The sequence below is a fragment of the Primulina huaijiensis genome, chromosome 14 (genome assembly GCF_012295235.1).
Source record: "Primulina huaijiensis isolate GDHJ02 chromosome 14, ASM1229523v2, whole genome shotgun sequence".
Classification (NCBI taxonomy): domain Eukaryota; kingdom Viridiplantae; phylum Streptophyta; class Magnoliopsida; order Lamiales; family Gesneriaceae; genus Primulina; species Primulina huaijiensis.
In genome coordinates, this window is record NC_133319.1 from 18,180,772 (window position 1) to 18,207,930 (window position 27,159).

General features: G+C 35.6%; 5 protein-coding genes and 1 non-coding gene across 9 annotated transcripts; 2 read left to right on the forward strand and 4 right to left on the reverse strand.

Moving 5' to 3' along the window:
* Nucleotides 1-107: 107 nt before the first annotated feature.
* Nucleotides 108-2,756, forward strand: LOC140957780 (hydroxyproline O-galactosyltransferase HPGT1-like). 4 transcript variants are annotated; one of them, XM_073415165.1, is made up of 4 exons: nt 108-446; nt 1,233-2,259; nt 2,354-2,547; nt 2,665-2,756. In XM_073415165.1, the coding sequence occupies exons 2-4, from the start codon at nt 2,168-2,170 to the stop codon at nt 2,736-2,738; spliced, it is 360 nt and encodes a 119-aa protein (XP_073271266.1). In that variant the 5' UTR covers nt 108-446; nt 1,233-2,167; the 3' UTR covers nt 2,739-2,756. The 4 variants fall into 4 exon arrangements, with proteins under 4 accessions (XP_073271266.1, XP_073271265.1, XP_073271267.1 ...); XM_073415164.1 differs by lacking the exon at nt 108-446 and having other exon boundaries at nt 546-1,855; nt 2,124-2,259; XM_073415166.1 differs by lacking the exon at nt 108-446 and adding an exon at nt 546-1,147.
* A 419-nt stretch (nt 2,757-3,175) lies between these two features.
* Nucleotides 3,176-3,249, reverse strand: TRNAD-GUC (transfer RNA aspartic acid (anticodon GUC)). Its single transcript has one exon. It is a non-coding gene; the product is annotated as a tRNA-Asp (tRNA).
* A 26-nt stretch (nt 3,250-3,275) lies between these two features.
* LOC140956723 (uncharacterized) lies at nt 3,276-4,102 on the reverse strand. The gene is given in 1 exon segment (XM_073413579.1): nt 3,276-4,102. A coding segment is annotated over 1 exon segment (96 nt). The 5' UTR covers nt 3,590-4,102; the 3' UTR covers nt 3,276-3,493.
* A 4,036-nt stretch (nt 4,103-8,138) lies between these two features.
* On the reverse strand, nt 8,139-10,450 carry LOC140957717 (multiple organellar RNA editing factor 1, mitochondrial). The gene is made up of 4 exons (XM_073415074.1): nt 10,011-10,450; nt 9,372-9,469; nt 9,226-9,291; nt 8,139-9,129 (listed from the first exon to the last, which is right to left on the reverse strand). Exons 1-4 carry the CDS (start codon nt 10,388-10,390, stop codon nt 8,282-8,284), a joined length of 1,392 nt encoding a protein of 463 aa, XP_073271175.1. The 5' UTR covers nt 10,391-10,450; the 3' UTR covers nt 8,139-8,281.
* Nucleotides 10,451-10,734: 284 nt separating this feature from the next.
* LOC140958052 (uncharacterized) lies at nt 10,735-11,334 on the forward strand. Its single transcript, XM_073415449.1, has one exon. The coding sequence runs from the start codon at nt 10,735-10,737 to the stop codon at nt 11,332-11,334; it is 600 nt and encodes a 199-aa protein (XP_073271550.1).
* Nucleotides 11,335-20,459: 9,125 nt separating this feature from the next.
* On the reverse strand, nt 20,460-25,574 carry LOC140956999 (transmembrane 9 superfamily member 1-like). Its single transcript, XM_073414030.1, has 12 exons — nt 25,263-25,574; nt 24,636-24,828; nt 24,446-24,550; nt 23,981-23,998; nt 23,800-23,894; nt 23,567-23,719; nt 23,313-23,447; nt 23,064-23,230; nt 22,829-22,923; nt 22,299-22,672; nt 20,945-21,218; nt 20,460-20,795 (listed from the first exon to the last, which is right to left on the reverse strand). The coding sequence occupies exons 1-12, from the start codon at nt 25,362-25,364 to the stop codon at nt 20,728-20,730; spliced, it is 1,779 nt and encodes a 592-aa protein (XP_073270131.1). The 5' UTR covers nt 25,365-25,574; the 3' UTR covers nt 20,460-20,727.
* Nucleotides 25,575-27,159: the final 1,585 nt, after the last annotated feature.

Consider the following 27,159-nt stretch of genomic DNA (forward strand, 5'->3'; position numbering starts at 1 on the left):
GCCTTCCAACAAACCAAAGTCATTCGCTGTCAAGAGCAAGTTGTTTGTCTTGCAGTTGTTGTATCGGTTTTCCCTTTTCCTTTGTCTTCTTCCGCTCCTCCCTGCTTTCGCCCTTTCTTCCCAAGTTTCTTCTCTCCTCCCCCTTCTCCGTTGTGCGTCTGCTTCCCTAACCCCGGTTACCTTTTGTTTTTTTTTTTGGTGCATCGTTCTGCTTATGTGTTGTGCCTTTCCCCCTCCGCCTTGCCCGTTGTTAGTCTTCTTCTCTACCACCGGCTAACTTTCGGTTTTTTTTGATGCTTCGTTCTGCTTGTGTGTCGTTCTCATTTTACCCGTAAATATTTTATTAACCTTTTCTTCGGCTACCGTCCATCTCCCGGCTTTCTGTGTTCAAAATTTTTTCCCACGGCGCGATATGCTTTGATTTTGCTTCGAACAGTGTCAATTAGGTGCGTTTTTCCCTTGGGTTCGTTTGAATATGGTGTTCTTCGCTCGGTTTTTTTTGGATAACTTGCTTTTTTTCCCACAGTTATCTATAGTGTGCTGTTTTTAAATATATTGCTTTACGATTTTTCCGGCTATTTTGTTTCTGATCTAACGCTTAGCCCCGGCACCCAAATTACCTAGGCTGGGTTTGATATGCGATTTTGTTGTGGTTATTAAAGGGCTTTAGTATATTTGTTATTGACCAAAAGGATTCGATTTCCAATTATTTGTAGCGTTGTTGTTTTTTATGATTGTTTGCTTACGCTTTGCGATTTTTGGGTTTCCCTGGCTGTTTTAACGCTTAGCTCTCTTGGATTTGTTTGAATATGGTGTTCTTCGCTCGGTTTTTTTTGGAATAACTTGCTTTTTTCCCCGGTTATCTGTTTTAACGCTTAGCTCTGGCAGCCAAACCATGTAGCTTTGATTTAATTTAAGAATTATAGTTTCTGCTGTGCTTGTCAAAGGGTTTTAGTATATTTTTTGTTACTCATTTGCAAGATTTGATTTCATTATATTCAACGAACAAACCCACTTAAAATATTTTATTTATTTCTATTTTCCTTATAGAGAAAAAGGTTGGCTCCCTCTGTTTTTACAAGGAAAAAATACAATACGCTTAGGAAACATTGAAAAACTCAAGCTCAGATTGCTTTATGATTTCGGGGTATAAATTATTTTGTTTGCTAGCCCACTACTGACTTGTTATATTGCTTAGCTTAACTAATTTGTTATTTTGTTGACATATGTAGGTTCGATTTGAATTTGCTACGTTGAAGTAGCTGTTTTTTCATTAAGAAGCTTAAAACCTATGGCGATTTCTTCTACTCGCACTGCGTACAGGTTGGATCTTTTATTCCTGAGTTATTAGTTCATCTTCTATCACTCTTACTTTGTTGCTATATATGTTGGTTTTTTTGTTCATGTTTGTTATTATTATTTTGTTATAGAGAGCTTTTATTTATTATCTTTTGTGTTGCTAAATCATAGTTCATAGCCCAATTTGTTTTTGGTTTTACCTTGTCATAGACAGCTTTATTTTACATTTTTTAATATTAGCGGGCTAATCTACTTATATGAAAGCGGCAATAATTTGTATTTGGCCAGTTTCTGTACGGTAGCCGGTTAAAAGCCCAAACACGCGTCGTGCGTTTCTTTCTCCGCTAATCAATAGTTTGTGCTGTCATTAGGAGGTCGGTTGATTCTGCCCATCTCTTCCTCCTTTCTCATCGGTATCTTTTTGCTTTCCTTTTTCTTTGGTTGTTGCATTTGTTGTTCGGTTTTTTCCAATTCTCAATCTCCTTGTGCTCATTCCTCCTTGAATTTTTCGTTTGCCGTTCGATCTTCTCGCCCGAGCGCCAGAAAACGTCAACAGGTGCGTGATCCCCTTCGTTCTCTTTGTCCTTGATTATTATATGCTGTTCGGCTTTGATTATGCTGTCTTTTGTGTTTCTACGCTCTTGTATCTATATTAATCGTGTTCGTGTTGGAGAAAACGTCGACAACCGTGTTATCCCCTGCGTTTTCCTTGGTTTTGAATATGTTGTTCTTCATGTTTTTTCCCTTCTTTCAGCTATATTGACCCCCTTGGTTCTCTTCGGCTTAGATTATGCTGTTCTTCATGTGTTTTTCCCCTTTTGTAGCTATATTTCTAAGGGTGTTGGAAAGTGTTGCTCGGTAACCCGGAATGACTTATTTTGGTGTCGTTCCGCGGTTTCTTTGTAGAGGTCCCTTGGACCCTCTCGCGCGGACAGATCTTCCGCCTCTGTGGACGATACGGTAAAAATAATTTCGTGCAAGTAATTTCATTTTATATGTTTACTGCATGTTTATATGGATAAATTTGCATCAGTAAAATAGATTTGTTTGTCAGGGAAAAGCATAAGATATTAGATGTTCTCGATGCAGAGCTGGAGAAAGCTAGGCAGAGAGGATTTGTGCCTAAGCATCTCTCAGAAAACAGCCGAAATAATGCAAAGAAAAGGCTTTTGGCTATGATAGGGATTGTTACAACTTTTGGACACAAGAACAACAGAGATGTAATCCGTAAGGCCCGGATGCCTACTGGTGAGTCATATCATATGGCCTAAAATATGGATCTTTTTCTGGCATAGATCACTGGATAAATGAGTCCACGTCACCTTGGTTCATGAGATTTGATAATTCAAAATTTATTCAATGCAGGTGCTGCTCTGAAGATAATGGAGGAAGGAAAAGGCATTGTCATAAGGTTTTTGTTAGGAAGGAGGTCTATATGATGCTGATTAAAAATTGTCTCAAGGGTTCCTTACCAATTTTAGTGGCTCTGATGACGACTGGAAACCTCCTAGGATGTCGGCTGTTAAATTGTCAGCAGAAAAAGGTAAGGCTTGAACTGGCACTGCTGGAACCCCTTATAAATAAGGGTCGCTAACAAAAGGTGAAAGGAGGCCCTAGAGGAAGAATCTTTATACGAGTTTGAGGCGTGTAGCTGGATAATCCTCTGATGAAGGATTATTAGATTGCCTTTCCACTTCGATTAGTCACATAGTTACAAATCTAAACAAACAATAAACGCGAAATGGAAAACATAGGAAAGAAAAAAGAAAGAAATACTCCTTTTTGCTTGGAAATGAAATTATGCCCCCCGACACCCTTTACTATGTTCTATGAAAGGGTGAAATGAATAGATATATTTATTGGATATTGGATCCGTCGGGACTGGCGGGGCTTGAACCCGCAGCTTCCGCCTTGACAGGGCGGTGCTCTGACCAATTGAACTACAATCCCAGGAAAGGATCTAGCAGAAGATTTTCTTCTTTTTTAGCTTCGTATGCGGTATTTCTGAAGCACAAGATGGGTTATACCATCTTATGGTAGATTGGTGAATTATTGGGCCGAGCTGGATTTGAACCAGCGTAGACATGTTGCCAACGAATTTACAGTCCGTCCCCATTAACCACTCGGGCATCGACCAGGAAGAATCAATTTTAGGCTTATTGGTAATCCATGATCAACTTCCTTTCGTAGTACCCTACCCCCAGGGGAATTCGAATCCCCGCTGCCTCCGTGAAAGAGAGGTGTCCTAAACCACTAGACGATGGGGGCTAACTTGCTCAACCGCCCTCATACTATGATCATAGTATGATCAGTTTTTTTAAATTGTCAATATAATGGTATGGTATGATTAGATCTGAGGAATCTTTGCGTTTTTCAGAGAATTGTATCGAATTTATTGATTCGTCGTTCATATTAAAGAATATTAGGGATAAAAGAATACTAGGGATAGGAGTTTTTCAGAGAATGATTGGTCCGTCAGAAAAGAAATGGGAGCGGTCAGTTCTATTTTTTTTTTGTTTTGATTCATTGTTAAAATGAGATATCCTTATCACACTAAGCCAGGAAAGTAACAACCAATAAATCTAGTAAAATAAATCGATTAAGCGAGATCACCAAGTTATTGAAAATCTTCTATAAAAATTTAGTTCAAGGGGACAAGTAGAATCTCTTCATCACACGATTCAATTAAATATCTTGAAATTTATTTTATGTGGAATTGGTAACTATTCATGTTATGTATCAATCAAGTCAATTTTGCTTTGATAGGAATCATTTCAATAAAATAAATTAGGGTCAGTCTTAAAAAAATTTACCCTAGAATTGCTAGGCAAATCCATTTTATTATTAAAAATAAGCCACTAGCCACTATGAGTCTAGTGCATATTATGTATATAATATATATGTGCATATAGATATTTTATCTACATAGCGACCCGTTGAGGAATTTAATCAAATAAGCCCTTTTAACACAGTGGTAGAGTAACGCCATGGTAAGGCGTAAGTCATCAGTTCAAATCCGATAAGGGGCTTTGGGGTTTTTCATAAAAGGCCATAGTATTCAGAAAATAGAGAGACTTTTTTTTTTAGTCATAAATCCATCAACTAAATTCTAAAAAAGAAAGTTAAACATATTGAAATTATGTCTAGCTACATTAACAGTTTTTCAAATTTCTTTTATTACCCTAAAATTTTTTGTGCTCCTATTGATTGTTTAATAGCTCATATTACAACTTATATTTAAGTTAAAGTTACCACATTCATAAATTCATTGGCGTCAAAAATATCATTAAATGTAACACCCTTACAACTAATACCAAAATACGAATACTTTATTTTCGAATTTATAATAACTTATTTATAAAGTAGATCTTTCATTATATTTAAGATAAAACAATACATTTTTATTCAATTTACAACATGTTATTAAACTTCTCCTATTTGAACATCAATTCAATCTTTTTTCTAATCATTTTTATTTTTATAAATTATTTGTTTTTCATATTTTTAACTTTGTTAAACACAATGTCAATTTATAATAATAACCGTTTGAATACAAATACAGAAGAACATAAAAAAATACTATGCTCACAAATATAAACACATAATTAGTAACTCTAAAAAAAATATAAATACTCATATGTTATACTATAAACTTGGGTAGGACACCTCAAGAATTTAGGTGCCCATACCTAATCTAATTGAATGGGCAATTTAAGAAAAATGATATATCATTTTTTTCCTTGCAGAGCATTATTTTAAAATGATTATGGATTTTTTCACTAAAATCTCGGAAATTTAGGGATGTTATAAAGTTGAGTTAAGTCGAGCCGAACTTTCGAATATTTGATTTTAAATCGTTTATCGAACCGAGCTTTATCTTTATTTAACAAATATATTCAAGACACACGAGTTTTTATCGAGTAAAAATGAACTTAATAAATATAAATTATAAAATTTTTAAAAAATAGAATATTATATTTTAAAAAAAATGTAATATTCTTATTAAAATTTGTAATTTTATTCTAACAAATAAATTTAATATATTTTTAATCTATATATACAGTATCAAAACTATTATTTTTCATCTAAGAACTGAATCATAAGGTTGCTAACGAATCTGTTCACAAACCAAATATTGTAAAGCTTGAATTTGGTTTGTTTATCTTAAAGAGTTTCATTAAACAATCTCAAACAAGCTTTTATCGAATCAAACTTCGAACATCTCACAAGTGGCTTGATTCATTTTACATCCCTACTCGACATTGATGGTTTTCGGTCAATGAAAATAGAGTGTGAGTATTTACTCTCACTCTATATCTGATGACTATCATTAATCTAAGTATGTGAATTTAATATTTGACCTCACAAGAAAAAAAATTAATGATCATTAGATTTATCACAAGGATACTACATTCATGATAGATTGAAATGAACATATTTTCCCTATATGATACTGATTAAGGTTGATTGCAATACTCCCACTCTATATTTGATTACTATCATTAATCTAAGTATGTGAATTTAATATTTGACCTCACATGAAAAAAAATTAATGATCATTAGATTTATCTCAAGGATACTACATTCATTATAGATTAAACTGAACATATTTTCCCCATATGATACTTATTAAGGTTGATTGCAATATTCTCACTCTATATCTGATGACTATCATTAATCTAAGTATGTGAATTTAATATTTGACCTCAAAGGAAAAAAAATTAATGATCATTAGATTTATTACAAGGATACTAAATTCATGATAGATTGAACTGAACATATTTTCCACATATGATACTGATTAAGGTTGATTGCAATATTCCCACTCTATATCTGATGACTATCATTAATCTAAGTATGTGAATTTAATATTTGATCTCACAGGAAAAAAAAATTAATGATCATTAGATTTATCACAAGGATACTAAATTCATGATAGATTGAACTGAACATATTTTCCACATATGATACTGATTAAGGTTGATTGCAATATTCCCACTCTATATCTGATGACTATCATTAATCTAAGTATGTGAATTTAATATTTGACCTAACAGGAAAAAAAATAATGATCATTAGATTTATCACAAGGATATTAAATTCATAATAGATTGAACTGAACATATTTTCCCCGTATGATACTGATTAAGGTTGATTGCAGAGTTTTATCCATGTTTCAATAGTTGTTATGTGAGGTCTCGTGTTTTTGACAAACAATGGACATGAAAACACAAACAATAAAATAGGAAGGTACCGAGAATTATTGTCAACATTCAAGCCGGGGTGTATGATATGCAACGTACATGCTTGTTACATAAAAGTATTAAAAATGAATAGTCATTTTCCTTTTAATAAGATGTAGCCACAAAATGTAATCATTTATACTCTTCTACGTGCTCGTAAACGGATCTATGTAGTCATAGACCGGTACTCCGGTAGAGAGAAATGAAAAAAAAAAAAATTGGAAAAGTATCCATCGTTATAAAAATAAAAATTATTATATACAAGCAATAATAATAAAATGTAAATCTATCAAATTGATTTCTATTCTCATCAACTTTTGAATTTCAATTTATCAAGTTTGTTTTCCCGCAAACAAAGAATGAAATTATGGGAAAAAAGAATTTCAAAATAGATTTTAATATGTTTTAGAGATCGAAATGATCACTCTATTTTAACCTCATTTATGATTTAACAACAATAATATATCATAAATAGTATAAATATAAACAAATATCATGTAACATTCTGATAATGAACAATTTCCATATATATCTTAAAACAAAATAGTTTTTAAAACACCAAGGGACGAATGGATGGAGGTGTCAATAATCCAAAGGCAAAAACTTGTGTGAGACGATCTCACGGGTCGTATTTTGTGAGACGGATCTCTTATTTGCGTTATCCATGAAAAAAATATTACTTTTTATGCTAAGAGTATTATTTTTTACTGTGAATATCGTTAGGGTTGACCCGTCTCACAGATAAAGATTCGTGAGACCGTCTCACAAGAGGCCTACTCTAATCCAAAACAAAGATTTGAGCTTTGACTAAATTAAACTAACAAGCTTATTTTTAGAATCACAGGCACTTTCATCGCCTAATCCAAAATCACAGGCAAGGTTTCGGTATTGATCATACAGATGCAACTCAAGCATTGGAAAATGGTCGATATGGCAAACTGAGTGTAGTGTAAAGGACAGTTTTATAACATAATTACCTCCTAAAATGTGGACACCAAATCGCTCAGCAGTCATATGCCATGAAAATAGCCAATTATAATTACAAGAAATAAAATTAAGTCTTCAATGTGTTGCCGTGTAATTTTTAGAAAAAATATATTAAACTGATAAAAAAAAAAAACCAAACCACCCCTAACCTGTGACACTTGCTTCAGAAGTAAAAGTTAACAGAAAAGAAGCCTTGGAACGTGCATCAATTCAGTGCAACTAGTTTGTGTGATAAGCATGTTCAAATGTACTAATGAGCTGTTTTCTCTGGTGTTAAGTCAGTTTTCATTTTGTTCAAAAGGTAATCGACTAAGTTTATCTTGTATGCGAGAAAACAGATTTGGGGCAATGTAAGGAATTGAATCAACGAAGACAATGCATCAACCACACAACACAAGGAAGTGAATCAATAAAGATATGCATCAACCACATACAGGGATGCATACGCATAGAGACTAAGAGAGACAGAAAAAATGTACTCCAATTTCAACGGATCATGTCATCTCACACGCTAAATAATTCTAAATTTATCATAAAACTAAAATCTTAACATACCCATGAAACACACAGAACATAGCAGGAGATAGAAACAACTTGGTGCAATAAGTGTGAGCTGAAAACAAGTAAATACTTTATAGTAAAAAGTTACAGAAGTAAAAAGTTTCCTCATTTTTAGCACGCATCTACAACACAAAAACATAATTAATTTCAGTCTCCCCCAAATAACAGCAAACCAAAAAAACACTCTCAGTTTATTTATTGGCCGTGTATGAAAAGTTCCTTGGTTCCTCTCCTTGCTTTGGCTGATTCTGCCCAACATTGGTCTTTGCTGATTGATCATGGGTACCAACAGATCCTTGTTCAAAACTTCCGCCCTGCAGAAAATTAGTGTCTTGTGAAAAGCCCTCATGTTCAGGAAGTGCATGGCTCTGAAGACTTCCTTGTTGGAAGTCTCTATGTCCTTGAGTGTTATAGCTCCCAAATTCTCCTCGATTCAAATTTCCCTGATAAGAAGGCATTGGATTTCTTTTACCACCTCCTAATGCATTACTTGTCGACATATGCTCTCCTCTTTCCCCTGGTCCTGATGGAGTATAATTTTTCTGAGGAGGAACATTTGGCAGGTGCCCATAATTTTGCTGCTGCCTTGGAGGCGCAAAGCCCTGCTGAGGTGGACGCTCATAACCCTGTTGTTGAGGTGGTAGCCCATAGTTTTGCTGCTGCGGTGGAGGCGTGTAGCCCTGCTGGGGTGGAGGTAGCCCATAGTTCTGCTGTTGCGGTGGAGGACCATAGTTCTGCTGGTGCGGTGGAGGACCATAGTTCTGCTGTTGCGGTGGAGGACCATAGTTCTGTTGGTGTGGTGGAGGACCATAGTTCTGCTGCTGGTGTGGTGGAGGACCATAGTTCTGATGCTGCTGTGGGGGGCCATAGTTCCGACCATAATTCCTTGCTTCGGAATATGAGGGCCCTCGGTCACTGTAAGGTGTATTTCCTTGCTGATATGACATCTGATCTCTCGGCCGTCTATCCCTGTTGTTACGTCTACCATAATGTACTGGTGGAGGTCGGGGGAAAATTTCTCCATTGACATACTTGTCCCCTGCACAAAGAACAACAAAGGCCAGGAAAATCACTTCATCACCAAGCAGAAAATTCAGTCACTGAAGTATCATATGGCGTAAAACCATAATCCCACCTCCGTACTCCTTATTTACGGGATCAATGTAGGAATCCGGCAATACAAAGACCACCCCTGGTATATCTGATATAAAAAGCAAAACTTTCATAATAGACACTAGCAAGAACCCATGATATCTGTTAAAAACAACAAATAAAACATACTCTGAAACTTGTTAGATGTTTCCTCTGAACATTCCACCTGAAAACCTTCATATGTTGTAGTACTTAGGGCATATATTCTCTTTTTCGCCTCTTCCACACTGAACAAGTTAATTAAATAAAGTGGTGGTGTCAGTACTTTCGCATCCAGATTCCAGTGATCCAGGTTGAATGTAGTGGACCGGTCATTGCAACATTCGTGATAATGCTATCACTGCTATTGTTTGCCTTGGTAAATCAGATAATAGAGCACAATTGACAAAATAGCATGCATGTGGGCATTTCAAGCACTAGTGTACTACTAGAAAATTGTCCTAATTTGCATTTTTCACATACACACACAGCACTTCAGAAGGAAATTTTCAAGTTAGGGAAAAATATCAAACTATCATCATTACATTAGCCAACTGGCATTCAATCTGACACTGCCAAACGCCGAAAGAAACCTCATAAAGCTAATTGTTCTTTCTGAGCTTAAACTGAAAGCACCGTCGTAGAGATACCAAGACTCAGAATTTTACTTTTGTGGCCACGAAACCAGTAATCAGAGCTTATCTATTTCGTATGAACACACAAACAGGGATGAAAATTAATTAACAGGAAGAAAAATTTGGGGCTCGGGGTGGAGGATTCTTATTCGACCTTCCGAAGACTTGGGCGGCGATATTGACATAGAATTCGATCTTCTGCTCACGCGTCAGTTCGGTATCCTTGGGGAAGTCCACAGTGATTAGCCAGTGATTGTAATCGCATCCTTCAAACAGGATGGTGTCCGGCCCAATCTCGTCCGTCTCTGGATTGAACGGCTTACGCTGATCAGACATAAATAGGCTGGTGGTGGTAGTGAATGCCCGCGCTGATTGCGGAAATGCAGAGGCGGATGTCGCGGTGGCAGCTGCGGCGGAGATAGAGCGAAAATTGTTAGGATGAGAGGATATGGAAGGTGGTCGATGCAGGGAGCGATGGATGAGGGAGGAGGATAACGAAACGGCGCGGCGGAGGCGGTGGAAGTTCGACGCCATCGGCGGTAGCGGAGGAGCTCGAAATGGGCTAGGGTTTTAGGGGTTTTGTTAAATATTTAATGATTTTATTTTAAAACACATATATAAACGTCGCACAAAAGTTCCCACATCGGATAAAATATTTTACATAATAAAAATAACACCTCGTTCGATTCCGGAAATTCCTTTAGCTGTTCCATTGATTGTTCATTTACTTCTTTTGGATTGAGCATGTATATTTGATTTTTGTTCTCTGTTCAGATTTGACTCCTGCAAATATTCTTTCCAACATAAATTCTATTCCTATGTTAAATGACTCGAATTTTAAATCGTGGCAGGAGAATTTATTAATAGTTCTCGGAGTCATGGATTTAGACCTTGCGACAAGGGTTGACTCTCCTCCCGTGATTACGGATAAGAGTACCTCTAATGAAAAGAGGGAGTTTGAAAAGTGGGAAAGATCGAATCGCATGTGTATGATGATCATGAAGATGGTCATTCCAGAAACATTCAGGGACACAATGTCTAGCGACATTGCTACGACTAAGGCTTTCTTTCAAGATCTCGAAAAGAGGTTTGCTAAAAGTGAAAAGTCTGAAATTGGTACACTTTTGGGAAGCCTCGCTTCAATGAGGTATAAGGGTAAGGGCAACATCAGGGAGTACATTATGGAAATGTCTCATCTTGCTTCAAGGTTGAAAGCACTGAAGCTTGACCTCTCTGAGGACTTGCAGGTGCATCTGGTTTTGATATCTCTTCCTCCTCAATTTAACCAGTTCAAGGTGAGCTATAACTGTCAGAAAGAGACTTGGTCTCTGAATGAGCTCATCTCGCACTGTGTCCAGGAAGAGGAAAGGTTGAAGCAAGACAAGACAGAAAGTGCTCATTATGCCTCTACCTCGAAAGATAAAGGAAAGAAAAGGAAGGATAAGGAAGCTGCGGATACACAGTCTCCGAAGAAATAACAGAAGAATCCTAGTGATTCTCAAAGTTCAGGTTGTTTTTTCTGTGGCAGTGATGGGCATGAAGAAGCAGTGCAGTAATTATCACGCTTGACGTGCTAAGAAAGGTATGCTTCTGAATATAGTTTGTTGAGGTTAATTTAACTTCAGTGCCTAGACACACGTGGTGGATAGATTCTGGTGCAGCAACTCATATCAGTGTATCTATGCAAGGTTGCCTGGATTGCCGAAAACCAAGTGATGCTGAAAGATTCATCTATGTTGGTGACGGCAGCAAAGTTGAAGTTGAGGCAATAGGAAAATTTAGATTATTGTTAAAGACTGGAATATATTTGGATCTTTATGAAACATTTGTTTTACCGTCTTTTAGACGGAATTTGATTTCCATTTCTGCATTGAACAAATTTGGTTATTCTTGTTCTTTTGAAAATGGAATATTCAGTTTGTTTCTCGATTCAAAATTGGTTGGTTCTGGTTCTTTATCAGGATACGATAATTTTTATTCTTTCGATGTTATTGCTTCATTTAATGAATCCCTGCAAACAAGTAGAGGCACTAAAAGAAAATTAACCAGTGAGAATTCAGCTGCGTTATGGCACAAAAGATTGGATCATATCTCTGAAAAGAGAATAAGGAGACTTGTGTCAGACGAAATTCTCGAACCTTTAGATTACACAAATTTTAATAATTGTGTTAATTGTATAAAGGGAAAACAAACCAACAAAAGGAGATTTGAAGCCAACAGGTGTCCAGGCGTCTTATTACTTATACATACTGATATTTGTGGACCATTCCCTTCGCCTTCTTGGAATGGTCAACAGTATTTTATAACGTTCACAGATGATTTGTCAAGATATGGCTTCATTTATCTCATTCATGAAAAGGCACAGTCATTGGATGTGTTCAAAAACTATAAAGCTGAAGTTGAAAATCAACTTGGCTTAAAGATTAAAAGCGTTAGATCTGACCGTGGTGGTGAATACTATGGTAGATATGACGGTTCCGGTGAACAACGTCCAGGACCTTTTGCTAGATTCCTAGAAGAATGCGGTATCGTCCCAAAGTACACTATGCTGGGTTCGCCCACTATGAATGGTGTTGCTGAAAGACGAAACAGAACACTTAAAGACATGTTGAGGAGTATGATAAATCATTCTACCTTACCAGAATCACTCTGGGAGAAGCACTAAAGACCGCAGCATATATCCTTAACAGGGTTCCAACTAAGGCAGCGACCAAAACCCCTTATGAACTTTGGACATGTAAAAAACCCAGTCTTAAGCATCTGCACGTTTGGGGATGTACAGCTGAGGCAAGGCCTTACAAGCCTAATGAAAAGAAACTGGACTCAAGGACGGGTAGTTGTTATTTTATTGGATACTCTGAAAGATCCAGGGGGTACAAGTTTTATGATCCCACAAGTAAGTCGATTTTTGAGTCAGGAAATGCCCAGTTCTTTGAGGATGTTGAGTTTGCGGGGGGAGATAAAGTAAGAGATATTGTCTTTGAAGAGGAATATGTGAATATTCCCACAGGTGTCTTGGACATTGATTAGGATCACATTCTTCACTTTGACCAAGACACAATACATGAAGATAATATTAGAGATCCTCCCATTCAAGATGAACAAACTCAAGCACCTCCAGAACCTATGCCATTAAGGAGATCCGCTAGAGAGCGGATAAATGCAGTGCAAGATGATTACATTGTATTTCTTCAAGAACATGAGGCAGATATTGGATTGATGGAGGATGATCCTATTAACTTCCGTCAAGCCATGGAAAGTTCTAACTCTCAAAAGTGGAATGATGCAATGAATGAGGAGATAAAGTTCATGAAGGACAATGACGTATGGGATCTTGTCCCATTGCCTAAAGGTACAAGCCCATTGGTTGTAAATGGATATTTAAAACCAAGAGAGATTCGAAAGACAATGTGGAAAGATATAAGGCTCGTCTTGTCGCTAAAGGCTTTACACAAAAAGAAAGCATTGATTATAAAGAGACTTTCTCTCCGGTTTTTTTGAAAGACTCTTTAAGGATTATAATGGCTTTGGTGGCGCATTTCGATCTTGAGCTTCATCAGATGAATGTAAAGACTGCGTTTCTAAATGGTGACATTGATGAAACGATTTATATGGTGCAGCCAGAAAATTTTGTGTCCAAAGACACAAATAATATGGTTTGCAAATTAAAGAAATCAATCTATGGGCTCAAACAGGCATCTCGACAATGATATTTCAAATTTCATCAAGTGATCATCTCGTTTGGTTTTGAGATGAATTTGGTCGATGATTGTGTATACCATAAGTTCAGTGGGAGTAAGCATATTTTTCTGGTTTTATATGTTGATGACATTCTGCTCGCTAGCAACGATAGAGCTGTTGCATGACACCAAGAGATTTCTAGCTAAGAATTTTGAGATGAAAGATCTTGGTGATGCATCGTTTGTGCTGAGTATTCAGATACATCGGGATCGTTCTCGAGGTATTCTTGGATTATCTCAGAAAGACTATATCGAGAAAGTTCTCAAGCATTATGAGATGCAAGATTGTAAACCAACGGATACCCCTGTGGCTAAGGGAGACAAATTTAGTTTCAAACAAGGCCCAAAGAATGATTTTGAGGAAAAGGAAATGCAGAAGATTCCCTATGCATCTGCAGTGGGGAGTCTGATGTATGCTCAGGTTTGTACACGTCCAGATATTGCGTACGTGACAGGAATGTTGGGACGATATTTAAGTAATCCGGGAGTAGAACATTGGAAAGCAGTCAAAAGGATTTTACGGTACCTACAGAGAACAAAAGATTACATTCTCATATATCGGAGGTTGGATCAGCTTGAGATCATTGGGTATACTGACTCCGATTTTTCTGGAAGCCAAGACAGTATGAAATCTATGTCGGGCTACATCTATCTCCTTGCTGGAGGTGTCATTTCCTGGAAGAGTGCTAAACAGTCACTTATAGCCTCTTCCACCATGGAAGTTGAGTTTGTAGCGTGTTATGAGGCATCCAATCATGGAATATGGTCGCAAAATTTTGTCACAGGACTGCGCATTGTTGATGGCATCGAAAGGCCACTAAGATTACATTGTGACAATAAATCAGCAGTTATGTATTCCAATAACAACAGGAGCTCGAAGAAGTCAAAACACATTGACATCAAGTTTTTGGTTGTTAAAGAAAGAATTCAGAGTGGGAAATTGTCTATTGAGCATATCGTACAAACTCCATTGTTGCGGATCCGCTTACTAAGGGACTACCACCAAACAGTTTCATGAGCACACTGCTAGTATGAGTGTTATGTCAATTGATGAAATTCAGTTTTAGTGGGAGTTTGTTATTTTAAATGCTTTTCAGTTGTAGACATTTTCAGTTACAGTTATGTAAATTTATTTTCTGCAGAAATAAATTTCAAGTTAAGTCACACTCTGATTATGGTTTAAAGGTTGATCTCAATAAGGTTAAGGGAGGACCAGTTGGAAATAGGCATGTTACGGTCACATTGCATGAAATTTCCATGCTACACATCCACTTCATGATCCATGTCATTCAGCTGTGTTGGCATTTGTGACCATTGATGGGTCTAGCTACCTTGAGTGTAGCGAAGACTGCTTTGATCCTATGTTGATGTGATTGATGGACCGAATTGGTTATAGATACATTTCGGAATAACAACAATTTTGAGCTCATAAGGTTATTTTCACAAACATAATTATAAGGTTGCACATATAGCCCAAGTGGGAGATTGTTGGATCAATTTTATTTATATGGGCTTATATGTGAATAATTATGTATTGTGGGTTGTCTATTAAGTTAAGCCCAAAATAAAGTGATCAACTAAGGTTTCGGGTTATTGGGCTTTAATATATCTAATAGGTTGTTGGGTCTTTAATGTGTAGAGACATAAGTGTAATTTCTGATTTTATGAAGGGCTAAAACAGAATATTAGAAGATAATGATAAACATTATCTATATATATGGGTCATGGTCCCTAGATCTCGCGTTATCACGTTCACTATTCTCTCCCCATTAAGAAAATAGCTTTGAAGAAAACTAAAAGATTCTCTCAAGAAAAAAGCGCGTAGATCTGGAAGATCAAGGCACGTTCTAAAGAATTCAGAAATATGGCTTCAGGTACGCTTCCACCTAAGTTTCAGTCAAATTCTTAATGATTTAGCGTGATGGATTCTGCGGTTTATGTGTTTTTCCCAACATGTCTAGCCAGGGGGGTTAGACCATCATAACCTGACAAAAATTTGATTTCAAAAACACTTACTATTGAAATTTATAAGTTTCAGAGTTTGACAAACTGACAGTAACCGAACAGAAGTCCTGAACTGAACCAGTAACTGATTCAAAAGTACGCAACTGACCTCAGAGCTGAAGGAGACTTACCGGACTGAAATAGACCAAGTAGAACTGAAGTAAATAAAGTTCTCAAAAGTATTAACAAGCCTCAAACTGATGAATCAAAGATTGACAAGCTGAATGATACCAGAACTGAAGAGCATAACTGAATGTAAACTGATATAGCGTAACTAAATACTAGAACTGATAGCAGAACATTCAAACTGAAAGGACATCAGCTAAAACTGATATAGACCAGCTGAACTGATCAATCGACTCCTGATCAGTTAGCCACGTCATCAGCTGTAATTTGAATATCAGAAGACAAACTAATACTCCGTACCAAAGCAAAACATACGAAGCATAACAGTATGATACATCGTACCTTTGTCAGAAAATGGTTGTCTGCATGGACTAAAAGACGACTCAACGGATATTATCAATTCATCGTACCTTTGTCAGAAAAGGTTGTCTGCATGGACTAAAAGATTACTCAATGGATATTATTAATTAATGCATTCAATGTGATCGTTAGTATAGAAGACTATAAATAGCTGAGAAGTTCGTTCGTGAAATAGTTAGTGAAACAAGTGAAAAACAACATTTAGTAACGAACTACAAAGATCATTCAGTTTTTCAGTCAGTTGCGATTTATTTTCACGTTTTCTTCAATTTGCAAATCACAATTATTAGCTCACAACTCATTGATATATTTGTAGCGTTTAGGCTTACTCATTAAAGCTATTCAGTTATCAAATGATAAGTTTTGTAAGAAAAACTAAGAGTTTCAGTTTGGCAGTGTTTAAGTCCAAACTGAAGTAGATTATTACAGTTCATTGTAATTAATCAAAGTCTTTTAGTGAACACATATCCTTGAGATAGAAGAGGTGATGAAGGAACATTTGAAGTGTCTGAACATCCATAAAAATCCTCATGTGTATCATTTTTATTCATTCATTTATCACGATACCATAACCAAAATATTCAATATATTCTCAAGTTTATTTCCGCAATATTATTAGTTAACTGATCGATATAGACACACAAGATCTCAAGATCGGTTTCTCAAATAACTGATTCATATTTGAAAAAGATTTCAAAAAACTGAAGTGTTTATTCAACTCCCTTCTAAACACTTCACTCATATTAACCGATGCTAACACTTGCTGGTATTGTTTAGTGTGATCCTTCGTTTGAGATTAAATATGTCATCCAACTTGTTAAAGATCAATATAATTATCAAAACTCGTATGGTAAGACATGATATAGCTTAAAGCGAGCGGTGGAAAATGCATATAATACATGAGATAGTTTAGTACATCTTTCGCCAAAATACATGAGTGTCCTAGTGAAATATAATCCAGGTACTATTTTAAAGTGGAACCTAATTAATTTAATTATTTATTCAAAGGATATTAATTCATAAAATAATAATGTATATTTTTCTAATTTAATTCAGTATATTAATGTTCCATAGCAATAATAGCAAATATTTTCTAAGTATCGTACAAAAAATAATAATCATAATAATGATATTTTGTTACTGACTACATTAATTATAGTAATGTTTCATAATAATAATAATAATAATAATAAAAAAGTCTAATTAATCGTATTTTTTACTACGTTTTTTTAAATAATAATGAAGAAAATAATAATTACGTTTTGATTGGGATATTATATTTAAAAAAACTTACTATTATCGTAGCATTTAATTATACGTAGCATTTAATCATACAAGAAATATAAAACATTAACAATGATAAAAAAACAGTAACATGTAACATTAAATTATCATTTTTCTTAAAAAAAAAAATAATAATGATAATAATAGTTTCATTCTAATGAATAATTTTACAATATCTTTACAAAAAATAATAATAACTTAAAAAAATCAACATGTAACACAATACATAAAACAATAAACTAACATATATAATAATTTTATTTATAAATTTAATATTTAACATAAATAATTTATATTAGTATATTTTGGATTGAAATTAGAATCAAAATTTAACCCTAAAAACACAGAAAACTTCAAATTATTTCACAAGTTTATTTGGAAGGGTGAACTCCAAATCTAAATCTTAATTATAAACTAATTATTTTTCATAACTAAAGTGAAATTTTACAAATTAAAGAAAAATTAAATTAATATTTGAATTGTTGAAATAAAAAAATAAAAATAAAAATAAAAGTATGTGTTAAAATTTTTTTAAAAAAAATAAAAATATAATATTAGTATCATATAAACATAAAATTAGAAGAAAAAATCGATGTATTATTAAATTATTATTATATGTCTTCGACTGTACGAAAATGGAGTCGATATTATTTGTTTAAAATTATAAAGTGGCCAACGATAATACAAACATATAAACACGATAATCAAAGGATGATTAAATTAAGCAGCGAGCTCCTCCTCCTTGTGCGTCTCAATGACCACATCGGACGTGGGGTACGCAACGCAGGTGAGGACCCAACCTTCGTCGATCTGGTCGTCGTCCAGGAAACTGCCGTCGGATTGGTCGACGCTACCCTTGACGACTTTGCCGGCGCAGGAGGAGCAGGATCCGGCGCGGCACGAGTACGGGGCTTCAATTCCTTGCTCCTCCGCCTGGTCCAGGATGTACGTGTCGTCGTCGCAGTTGAATGAGACCTCTCCTGTAGGGGTGATGAGCGTGACTTTGTACGAGGCCATGCAGATGATTCCGCCGCGTGACGGGGAGGAGGATTTGAGGCCGAAGAGCGCGGTTTGGTTGAGATTGGGGAGGGAGCGGAGGTTGGCGACGGAGTTTCGGGGGAGCAGGGCGGTGCTGAACATGGTGCCGGAGAGGCTCGCCATTGTTGTGGACGCTTGAATTTGGGAGGGAAGGCGGAGGACAATGGGATTTGGAAGTGAAGTGAGGGGATAAGGGATTTGACTCGGGGAAATAGTGTGGTTAGGACCAGGAGTATTACGCCACGTGTCAGCATATGGTGGTTTGTATTATCATTTTATTTATCAGGTATTGATAATATATTGTGGCCGTCACACTCCCATTTTTGTTTCACTTTTATTATTATTATTATTATTATTATATATCAGTTATTAGTTTTTTTTAATAACTAATCGATATTAGTAATTTAAATTAATATGGTGAAAAAAATTAGTAAATTTTCGATATTAAAATATCATGTTTAAGATTCAATTATAATAAACTCGTCCTCGATTAAAAAAATATTAAAAAACTAAAAATAAAAAATTAACAATCATTATATTAAAATACTTTTTGTTATTTAATTGATCAATCAAGAAACAGAGAGGTTAAACTCATCTTTTCCTTTTCATGTGTGCTATTAATCAATGGTAGTCGATTCATTATTAAACTATATGGTTGAATATTATTTTATTATCTGTTATTTCTGTAAAAGCAAAATTATTATGATAGAGATATTTAGAGAAATAAAAAAATGATATATTTTAAATATCAATATAATTATTATAAAAATCTTCCCATTTAATAAAATTGTACAGATAAATCCTAGCTAGTCAATGTAGATACATGCATAAATTAAATAATTATAATATGTGTATTTATATGACTTTAACTTAACTGAGTAATTCCAAACCTAATCCATTTATCTTCTTCGTGAAGGTTAAGATTTTTTTAAAAAACTAAGTTTGGGGATCCATAGCGGCAAACTTTTAAAAATAATAACTAAACTTCAGATTAATTTAAAGGATACGTACAAATGTATTTAAAAAAGAATCAATATGTAAGATTTATGTGAATTTGATGAAAATCGCGAGGGCTGCTGGGAGGTCGGATCTTGCTTTAGAAGCTCGGTTTCGACTTTCGGATATGGAATCACAAACATTAACGTTAGAAGGAGGTCAGAAAGTTGTTCCAGCATAACTCCTCCGACACTCAACTCAGATAATAGAAAAATAAAGAGAGACCTGTTCAGAATGAGTGAATGAATGAATGAATAAACAATAACTGAAACATGATATTTATAGGACAAGAGTCCCTGCGAGTCCCTGTGCGAGTAGAGAGGCTACTAAACTCCGATCTTTGTAGAGTTCTAAATTTTTTGGACTCTATATTAATATAAGGTTAGCTTAAACCTCTACAAGCTTTATTTCTGCAGATTGCATATTGATGTATCTGAGTGGAAGCTCATTGAGGCAAGAGCTGGTTTGACATGTACTGAGTGAGTCTAAGATTTTTATGGGAGCTCAGATCGAGAGGCCGGCCACGCTTTGCTGATCGACGAGATTCTGGAAGTATGAGAGATCTACAGGGGTGAGTTTCCGGATGACCTCCTAACAAATATTGGTAAATGGAGCCCAGTGCAGATCTCTAGATGAACTGATAGATTCAAGTGAATGAGATGACCTCCTAGTGAACCCTACTCATTACGATGGTCTCCCGGAACTATCTGGATTGAGCATGAATTCCCCAAAGCTATCAAGAGTATACAGAACCTATCTCTTGAGGCATCATTTATGTATTAAAAAATAGAGATTTTATATATATATTTGAATATAATATCACAGTTAAATTGTTTTTTTAATGACGCAAAACTAAATCGAAATTGAAACCAAACATTTTTACCAAAAACCAATAATAAAAAAAAGAACCGAAATGTAGATAATATTAAAAAATACAATGAAGTCGGTTAAGTTTGATCCAATAATCCAGTTTTATACTACCGGTTTAGTCGATTCAGTTTTAATCGAATGCTCATCCCTATTTATGAAGCACCATCCATTGCACAGCTGAGGTATAACTGCATCAAAGGACGACTATATTTGAAACACGTTTTTGACGTAAAAATAATCGCTGCATTCTAAATTATGCGAGCAGATTTAGTCTCAAGACTCGGACAACCACCCGAAAATTTTCTGGGGCATCCCCACAAAAACGAGTTACATGCAGAATTTTAAACCTTTATGAATAAACTGAGAAAGTAGTCAACTACAGGCTTCTTCGGATATAGTTCCCAGCTAGGAGATGCAACAGGACAATACGACGATTCTGTGCTCGGACAAATTCTAATCGCATTTGATGTTTTGGTAAATCCTCCTTACAAACAAATTAGAGCCCAAGTATCCAACAGCCCCTGAAAGTGCAAAATCAACAGCCATGATAGGTGAATTTAGATAAATAAATCATTAGTACATAAGTTTCAACCTAATCATCTACGTGAAATTATATACAACAAGAACTGGAAACAAATCTTGAAAATTGCTGATTTTATATTGTACATACCGCAAAGAATTCCCAATCCAAGGCAAAACATCAACGTGTAACCAAAGTAGAAGCTGGTCTGGAAGAACCCTGACATTTTTGTCTTCATGGAGTAGTAATATATAGAGTACAAATACACATAGATTGCTGTTGAGGCTGCAGAAAAGAAAGAAGTCCACTTCCAATGATAATTCTCAGCATTTAGCAGGAAATATGTTCCCACGATGGTCACACAGGCAGTCACAATTACCAGAATCAGGAAAACAAGCAGCATAAAACCATATACGTAGTACACCTGACAATGAAGTAAGAGAATGATAGTTTTTAGTGAGGCAAAGGCAATGCGATATTGTCAACCAGTTCTCTTTCAGGAAGAATGAGAAAAATTAGATAAGGTACTTCAGATTTAAGGATAATTTGCATTCACATCCCTTACACTTCATGTATTTGACACTCACCTTGCTTGACATGTTACAATAAATGTCAAATGCAGAAAACATAGAGGAAGTGAATGCAAATAACCATTAGATTAAAATGTATGATTGACCTATTAAATAGAATTTTATTCGGTACAAAGAGGCAGAAGAGAGGTGGTATGCTGACCATAAATCGAAGCTAGTATAAGTGATTGCACAACACATGACAATAATCATCATATCAAGCTATGATTTATTAGAGTTGGTAATAACTGTTCTTAATTTATGCATCTTTGTCCCCTCTAAGCTGTATGATTATTTCGAAATTTATCCCACTAGAAATGGGAAACCAACTCTAAACAAGTCGTCCCACTAATTGATGAGGCCGACAGACCACATCGACCACTTCAATAATTTGGCAACAACAGACACACTGGCATACATTCGATCCATGAGAATTAGAATCATGTGGATTCTGGTGATTTCATATGCAACTAATAAACTAGGGAAAATATACCATATTACCTACTTTCATTCAGCCTCAGATTTCAGGTTAAAAAACCAAACACAAAAATAAGGCCTAAAACTTTCAAAAGTCAAAGTCAAACATATTTTAGGCAATAGAACGAAACCCTAAAAATAATACTCTTAGAACCTAAACCCCAAAATAAAGCCTATAACTTCGAAAATGTCAATGCCAAATCTATTCAACACAAACTATAGGTGTAAGAAATGAGTGCTATAAAAATAGCACAAGAGACATCTAACAAACATCAGATCCATGTAGCATCATATCCGAACTCAGATAACCCAGAATTCCCTCTTCACAAACAATATAGCGCCTTGCAATTCAGCGATCACACGACTCTTTTGCATAACAGCATTTGTAGTCAATAGTGTAATCTTGGAATGAAAATGGAATATGAGATATAAAAAAGCAAAAAAGGATAATATATTACCTTGTAATTCCAAAAGGAAGTGAAAACAAAATACATCTCAATGAATATGCTGCCAAAGGGAAGTAATCCTCCCATCATAGATACTACAGAAGGTGTCAAATACCACTTTTTCAGCGGAACTGGTCGTGGAATGGTCTTCACACGACAGGGATTGTTTGGAGCACCACTCCAGTTTCTTCCAATAACCGTACCCAAAAGTGCCAATGGGAAGGAAATAAAAGCCCATATGACAAAGACAACCACCATTGTGCCAAAGGGAATGGCTGCTAGGGACCCATAAAGTATTGCGATGGTGTTCAAAATGAAACCAATCCCGAAGCACGTGAAAGGAAAGAGTGAAGCTGTAAGAATCATGGATTTGATCCAGTTTTTGCCTGCAACAATGAAAAGAAATAAGTTTATCATATATGTGAAAAGAACTAACAAATGAATCCAAATTAAAAAGACCTAAGAAAAGACATGAGTACAACAACAGGCAAGCACAAAAAAGATAACAAGAAACAGAAAAACTGTAATAATGACATCCATACCACCATGGCGTGAGTACATTCCACCACTGACATAGCCTGAAATAAATGATGTAAAAGCATAACATACTATAAAAGTAGTGACAATTGCTCCTCTCCTGAAAGAAGCATACACCAAGATAAGTCACAGACAACAACCAATAGCAAACAATAAATCTACCGCACCAGAGAGATGATGGGAGTGCACTATGGAGCCTGATACTTGGTAAAGAAGCTGGCTAGGAAATTCAATGCATACCCAATATACAGCATTCCCACAATGGCAAATAAGATAACAAGTAGAACCAGCAATGCTAGTTGTGCACCAGTACCAACAAGAGCACACAATAAAGCTAGACTGCGGGGCGTCCGAAACACATCTCCATGAACAAGTTTCCAACCAGATTCTTCACTGACATCTCTTTCCTGGAAATGAGAAGTTCTAGAGCATCAATATTAAAGTGAAAAAAAAGGAAATAAATTCAGAAACCAAGTATTAGATTATCACCAGGGTTTCTAGATCGTCATCCTCGCGCGCATATTTAGCATAATCATTTCGTAAAGTTCGCATCAATATCATTGACACCAGACCGGTAAGGAATATAACCATCATAAAGGAATTAAAAATGGAGAACCAATGTATCTGCATAAAATTGGAAGGTCAGTCACAACTTAAAATCTGAAGTCAGCAATGTGACTTTTTCAAATCAGTCTGCATTCGTAAATTGCATAATTCAGATGATATCCAAATGCCAGCGTTACCTGATGCTCAAAAAAAGGATAGTCCAGGTAGACATCAAAACGACGTGCAAATGAGATGTTTGTAGGCGTCCATTTAACTGAATAGGTCATATCCAATGTTACCCCAACTTCCAATGGCTTTGGATTATGTTGAGTGAGATTGACTTGAATGATCTACAAGAAAAAGAAAGTAAATTAAAAAAAGAACCAACAAAACCAACCAGCATTCAACACAACTTTAAATAGCCAGAGACTTGATCTTTGTTGTACTGCACACTGATGCTCTTATGCGTGTAGAGCATGGGCTTGCTACCACCTTTTCTTTCTGAACCCAATTCACCAACATACCCTGCAAAAACAATATAAATCATTCAAAGAAACATAGGGTATTCACTTTTCAGAAAACATTAAGCCCAGAGTCCATGGAAACTTTACCCCATAGAGGCAGATCATCTGAGCTTGTGATCGGCATATCAGCAACAACAGGAAAGAGAATGAGAATCAGATAACTGATATGACACTTAACTTTGTCAAAAAAGTGAAAAGCGCTCCAACTAAAATTACTTTCAAACTTACATACTTAAAAAAATTCACTTTAATTCTATGTTCATCATCACATAAGGATTTTGAAGAACCGTTCACAACAATTAGCCAGGGACGAGCCTCCAAGGTAAAATGATGCTTTCGTGTATGTTAAGTGTTAAATCAAAAGCAACTAGACATAGTAATGCGGCCAACAGTACATGCCTGTAACTGTTACACTAGGATGATGACATACATCTTGCACTGAGCACGTGGGGATATGAAAGTAAATATATACTGCATAGACCAACTTTAGAGTGATAGTAATGCACCCACGGTAACCTAGGTGACCATAAAATCAAAAGGCAGATAACATACCCATGAAGAATTCAAGCCAGTAGTTATTTTCAATTGCATCCTTGAATACCTTCGCTTTTGATTCATCAAGCTCAATCTCACAAATGGTAGCCTTGTCCACATGCTCTGCCAAATGAAAAAAATTTATGCAATTGTATACCAAAACAACGCCTGGATACTTGACAGAGATGAGACATCTACATGCACTTACTTTGAAATCTTATCTCGGTCAAACTATCAATAAGCTCATTTCCACCCAATACCTCACCAAGCCCACCCCATTTGTGAGCAGCATTGCCGGATGGACGACAAAATGGAAGGCTGTAATAATTATATGTCTCTTGTGGATTATTGTATGGCCCTACTTTATTTACCCAAAGGGTTACGAGCTCATCAGGTTGATACTGCAGGAAAAGGAAAAAGAAGTGAGAAAAAGATTGTGTGGCCAACAAACCATAGAAAACTGTCAATATCCCAAACACCCTACAGCAGCTAAAATTACAAAATAAAATGCAAAGGAAAAAATGAGCTAATGGTGTTCCCATACTGCCGTACCTGCCGCCCGGTACCGACCACATTCCCACAGTGAACAAAGAAAAAACGACGGCAAGATGTTAACATATCAGGTCGCGACTTCATAACAAAACTCCAATACAGGAGTGAACCTCCCGCATTCCTTGAGACAAAAACAAACACAACTCTCCGTTCCCCTATATCAGGTATCTTCAAACAGATCTAAGCCATTCGACCAAACGTTCTCCATCCAATTAATCCAACCTCCTCGACTACGAAATTAGGGTTTCATTCATCACACAGAGGAATGAATCGACATGCGTACCTTGTGATCATACTCCGAGGCGAGAACCGGCGATAGGAGTACGAGGCTGAGGACAACGGCGGCGGCAAGAGGAGACATCGAAGATCGAACTGCAAGCAGCATCTGGCGGTGGATCTCCGGAATCGATGCTACGCGGATCAAGCAACCGAATATGAAATGACAAGTGCACTCACAGAGCTAACGAGTGAAGTCAACACCATTGGCGTCCATGGTACCAGTACAGTATAGGTATAGACATGGCTAGTGAACACAGCTTGACGTCTTTCTGTCCGTGGTGAAAACGGGTCGGTTCGTATTGGGTCAAAACCCAAATTTCAGTCCGACCCGATTAAATGAACTTGGATGAGGGCCGAGGGGAAGGTGTTTGAATGTAATTTGATTCCGGGACCAGAGTTAGAATTTTTATGTTATTTAATATATTTGAATGATTTATTTATTATAATTATTTATTTATTATTTATTAAAAATAAAAAGTTATAGGTAATTATATCAAAGCTTTTCATCATTTAGAGTACTAAAATTGAAATTTAATCATTGAATATTNTTAATTAATCAGTGAATTATTAATGCTGAAAGTTTGAACAAAATCTATATCAAAATTTACAGAAGGTGAAAATCCAGTCGCTAAATTTAGTAATTGTCTATTTAGCGACTGTCTATATAGCGACGATTGATTTTGAAAATTCGTCGTTAAATTCAACCAGTTATTTTTTAGTGGAATTTGATATTGATATTTTAATAATATTTTTATTATAAATTGATATTTATATTTCATTTAGCTCATCTAAATACAAAGTTCTATATTTAGATGAGCTAAATGAAATATAAATATCAATTTTTATAATAAAAAATATTAATAGCAGGTTACAAGATATATCTAACTTGTCGGGATAGATAATGGTTGAACTAAATACATTATTGAATAAGTCAACAAATAATAAATATACAATACATTTTACAAATAAAAAAATTTAATCTTTTTTAAAATTCTCACTCTTGTACATGACAAAAACTTATATGAAACGGTCTCACGGGTCGTATTTTGTGAGACGGATCTCTTATTTGGGTCATCTATTAAAAAATATTATTTTTTATGCTAAGAGTATTATTTTTTATTGTGAATATCGGTATGGTTGATCCGTCTCACAGATAAAGATTCGTGAGACCGTCTCACAAGAGACCTACTTTATTTCTCTAAAATTTCTCTGTAAAATTAGTCACATGATTTCGACGTCTCAAGTTTCAAGTACAGGTACACACACGAAATTAATCTATTTTTTAGATTAATTTAAAATATTGTAATCATTGTGTGATGTGAATGTATAAAAAAAGTGAGATTAGAGATAATGAAAATTTAATTTGTTAATTTTCATCAGCTATTCATTTTTGGATCAAAATAAATTATAAAGGTTGGAAAAATCGANAGTTTTCGAAAATAGCTAAACCTATTACTCAACTGACACAGAAGAATCAGCGATTCATTTGGTCAGATGTATGTGAAGCTAGTTTTCTTGAATTGAAGACGAGATTGACCACAGCACCTGTGCTTACTATTCCCTCAGGTACCGGAGGATTTGTAGTGTGTACAGATGCGTCTGGTAAAGGTTTGGGCTGTGTTCTGATGCAACATGGCAAAGTGGTTGCTTATGCGTCTCGTCAATTGAAATCTCATGAAACACGTTATCCTGTTCATGATCTTGAATTGGCTGCCATTGTGTTTGCTTTGAAGATTTGGCGCCATTATTTGTACGGAGAAAAGTTTGTTATCTATTCAGATCATAAGAGTCTGAAATATTTCTTTTCTCAATCTGATTTGAATATGAGGCAACGCAGGTGGATGGATCTCCTGAAAGATTTTGATTGTGAGATTCAGTATCACCCTGGATCGGTGAATGTT

Bases quoted from the DNA above. Each gene is read 5' to 3' on its own strand.
- LOC140957780 (XM_073415165.1), top strand. From the start codon at position 2,168: ATGACTTATTTTGGTGTCGTTCCGCGGTTTCTTTGTAGAGGTCCCTTG. The intron at 2,260-2,353 runs GTAAAAATAATT...TTTGTTTGTCAG, and splicing joins CCGCCTCTGTGGACGATACG to GGAAAAGCATAAGATATTAG. The intron at 2,548-2,664 runs GTGAGTCATATC...TATTCAATGCAG, and splicing joins TAAGGCCCGGATGCCTACTG to GTGCTGCTCTGAAGATAATG.
- LOC140958052 (XM_073415449.1), top strand. From the start codon at position 10,735: ATGGATTTAGACCTTGCGACAAGGGTTGACTCTCCTCCCGTGATTACG.
- LOC140957717 (XM_073415074.1), bottom strand. From the start codon at position 10,390: ATGGCGTCGAACTTCCACCGCCTCCGCCGCGCCGTTTCGTTATCCTCC. The intron at 9,470-10,010 runs GTCGAATAAGAA...TAACTTGTTCAG, and splicing joins GCCGCCCAAGTCTTCGGAAG to TGTGGAAGAGGCGAAAAAGA. The intron at 9,130-9,225 runs GTGGGATTATGG...TTCTTTGTGCAG, and splicing joins CGTAAATAAGGAGTACGGAG to GGGACAAGTATGTCAATGGA.
- LOC140956999 (XM_073414030.1), bottom strand. From the start codon at position 25,364: ATGCTGCTTGCAGTTCGATCTTCGATGTCTCCTCTTGCCGCCGCCGTT. The intron at 24,829-25,262 runs GTACGCATGTCG...CTTTTCCTGCAG, and splicing joins CCTCGGAGTATGATCACAAG to TATCAACCTGATGAGCTCGT. The intron at 24,551-24,635 runs GTAAGTGCATGT...TTCATTTGGCAG, and splicing joins GACCGAGATAAGATTTCAAA to AGCATGTGGACAAGGCTACC.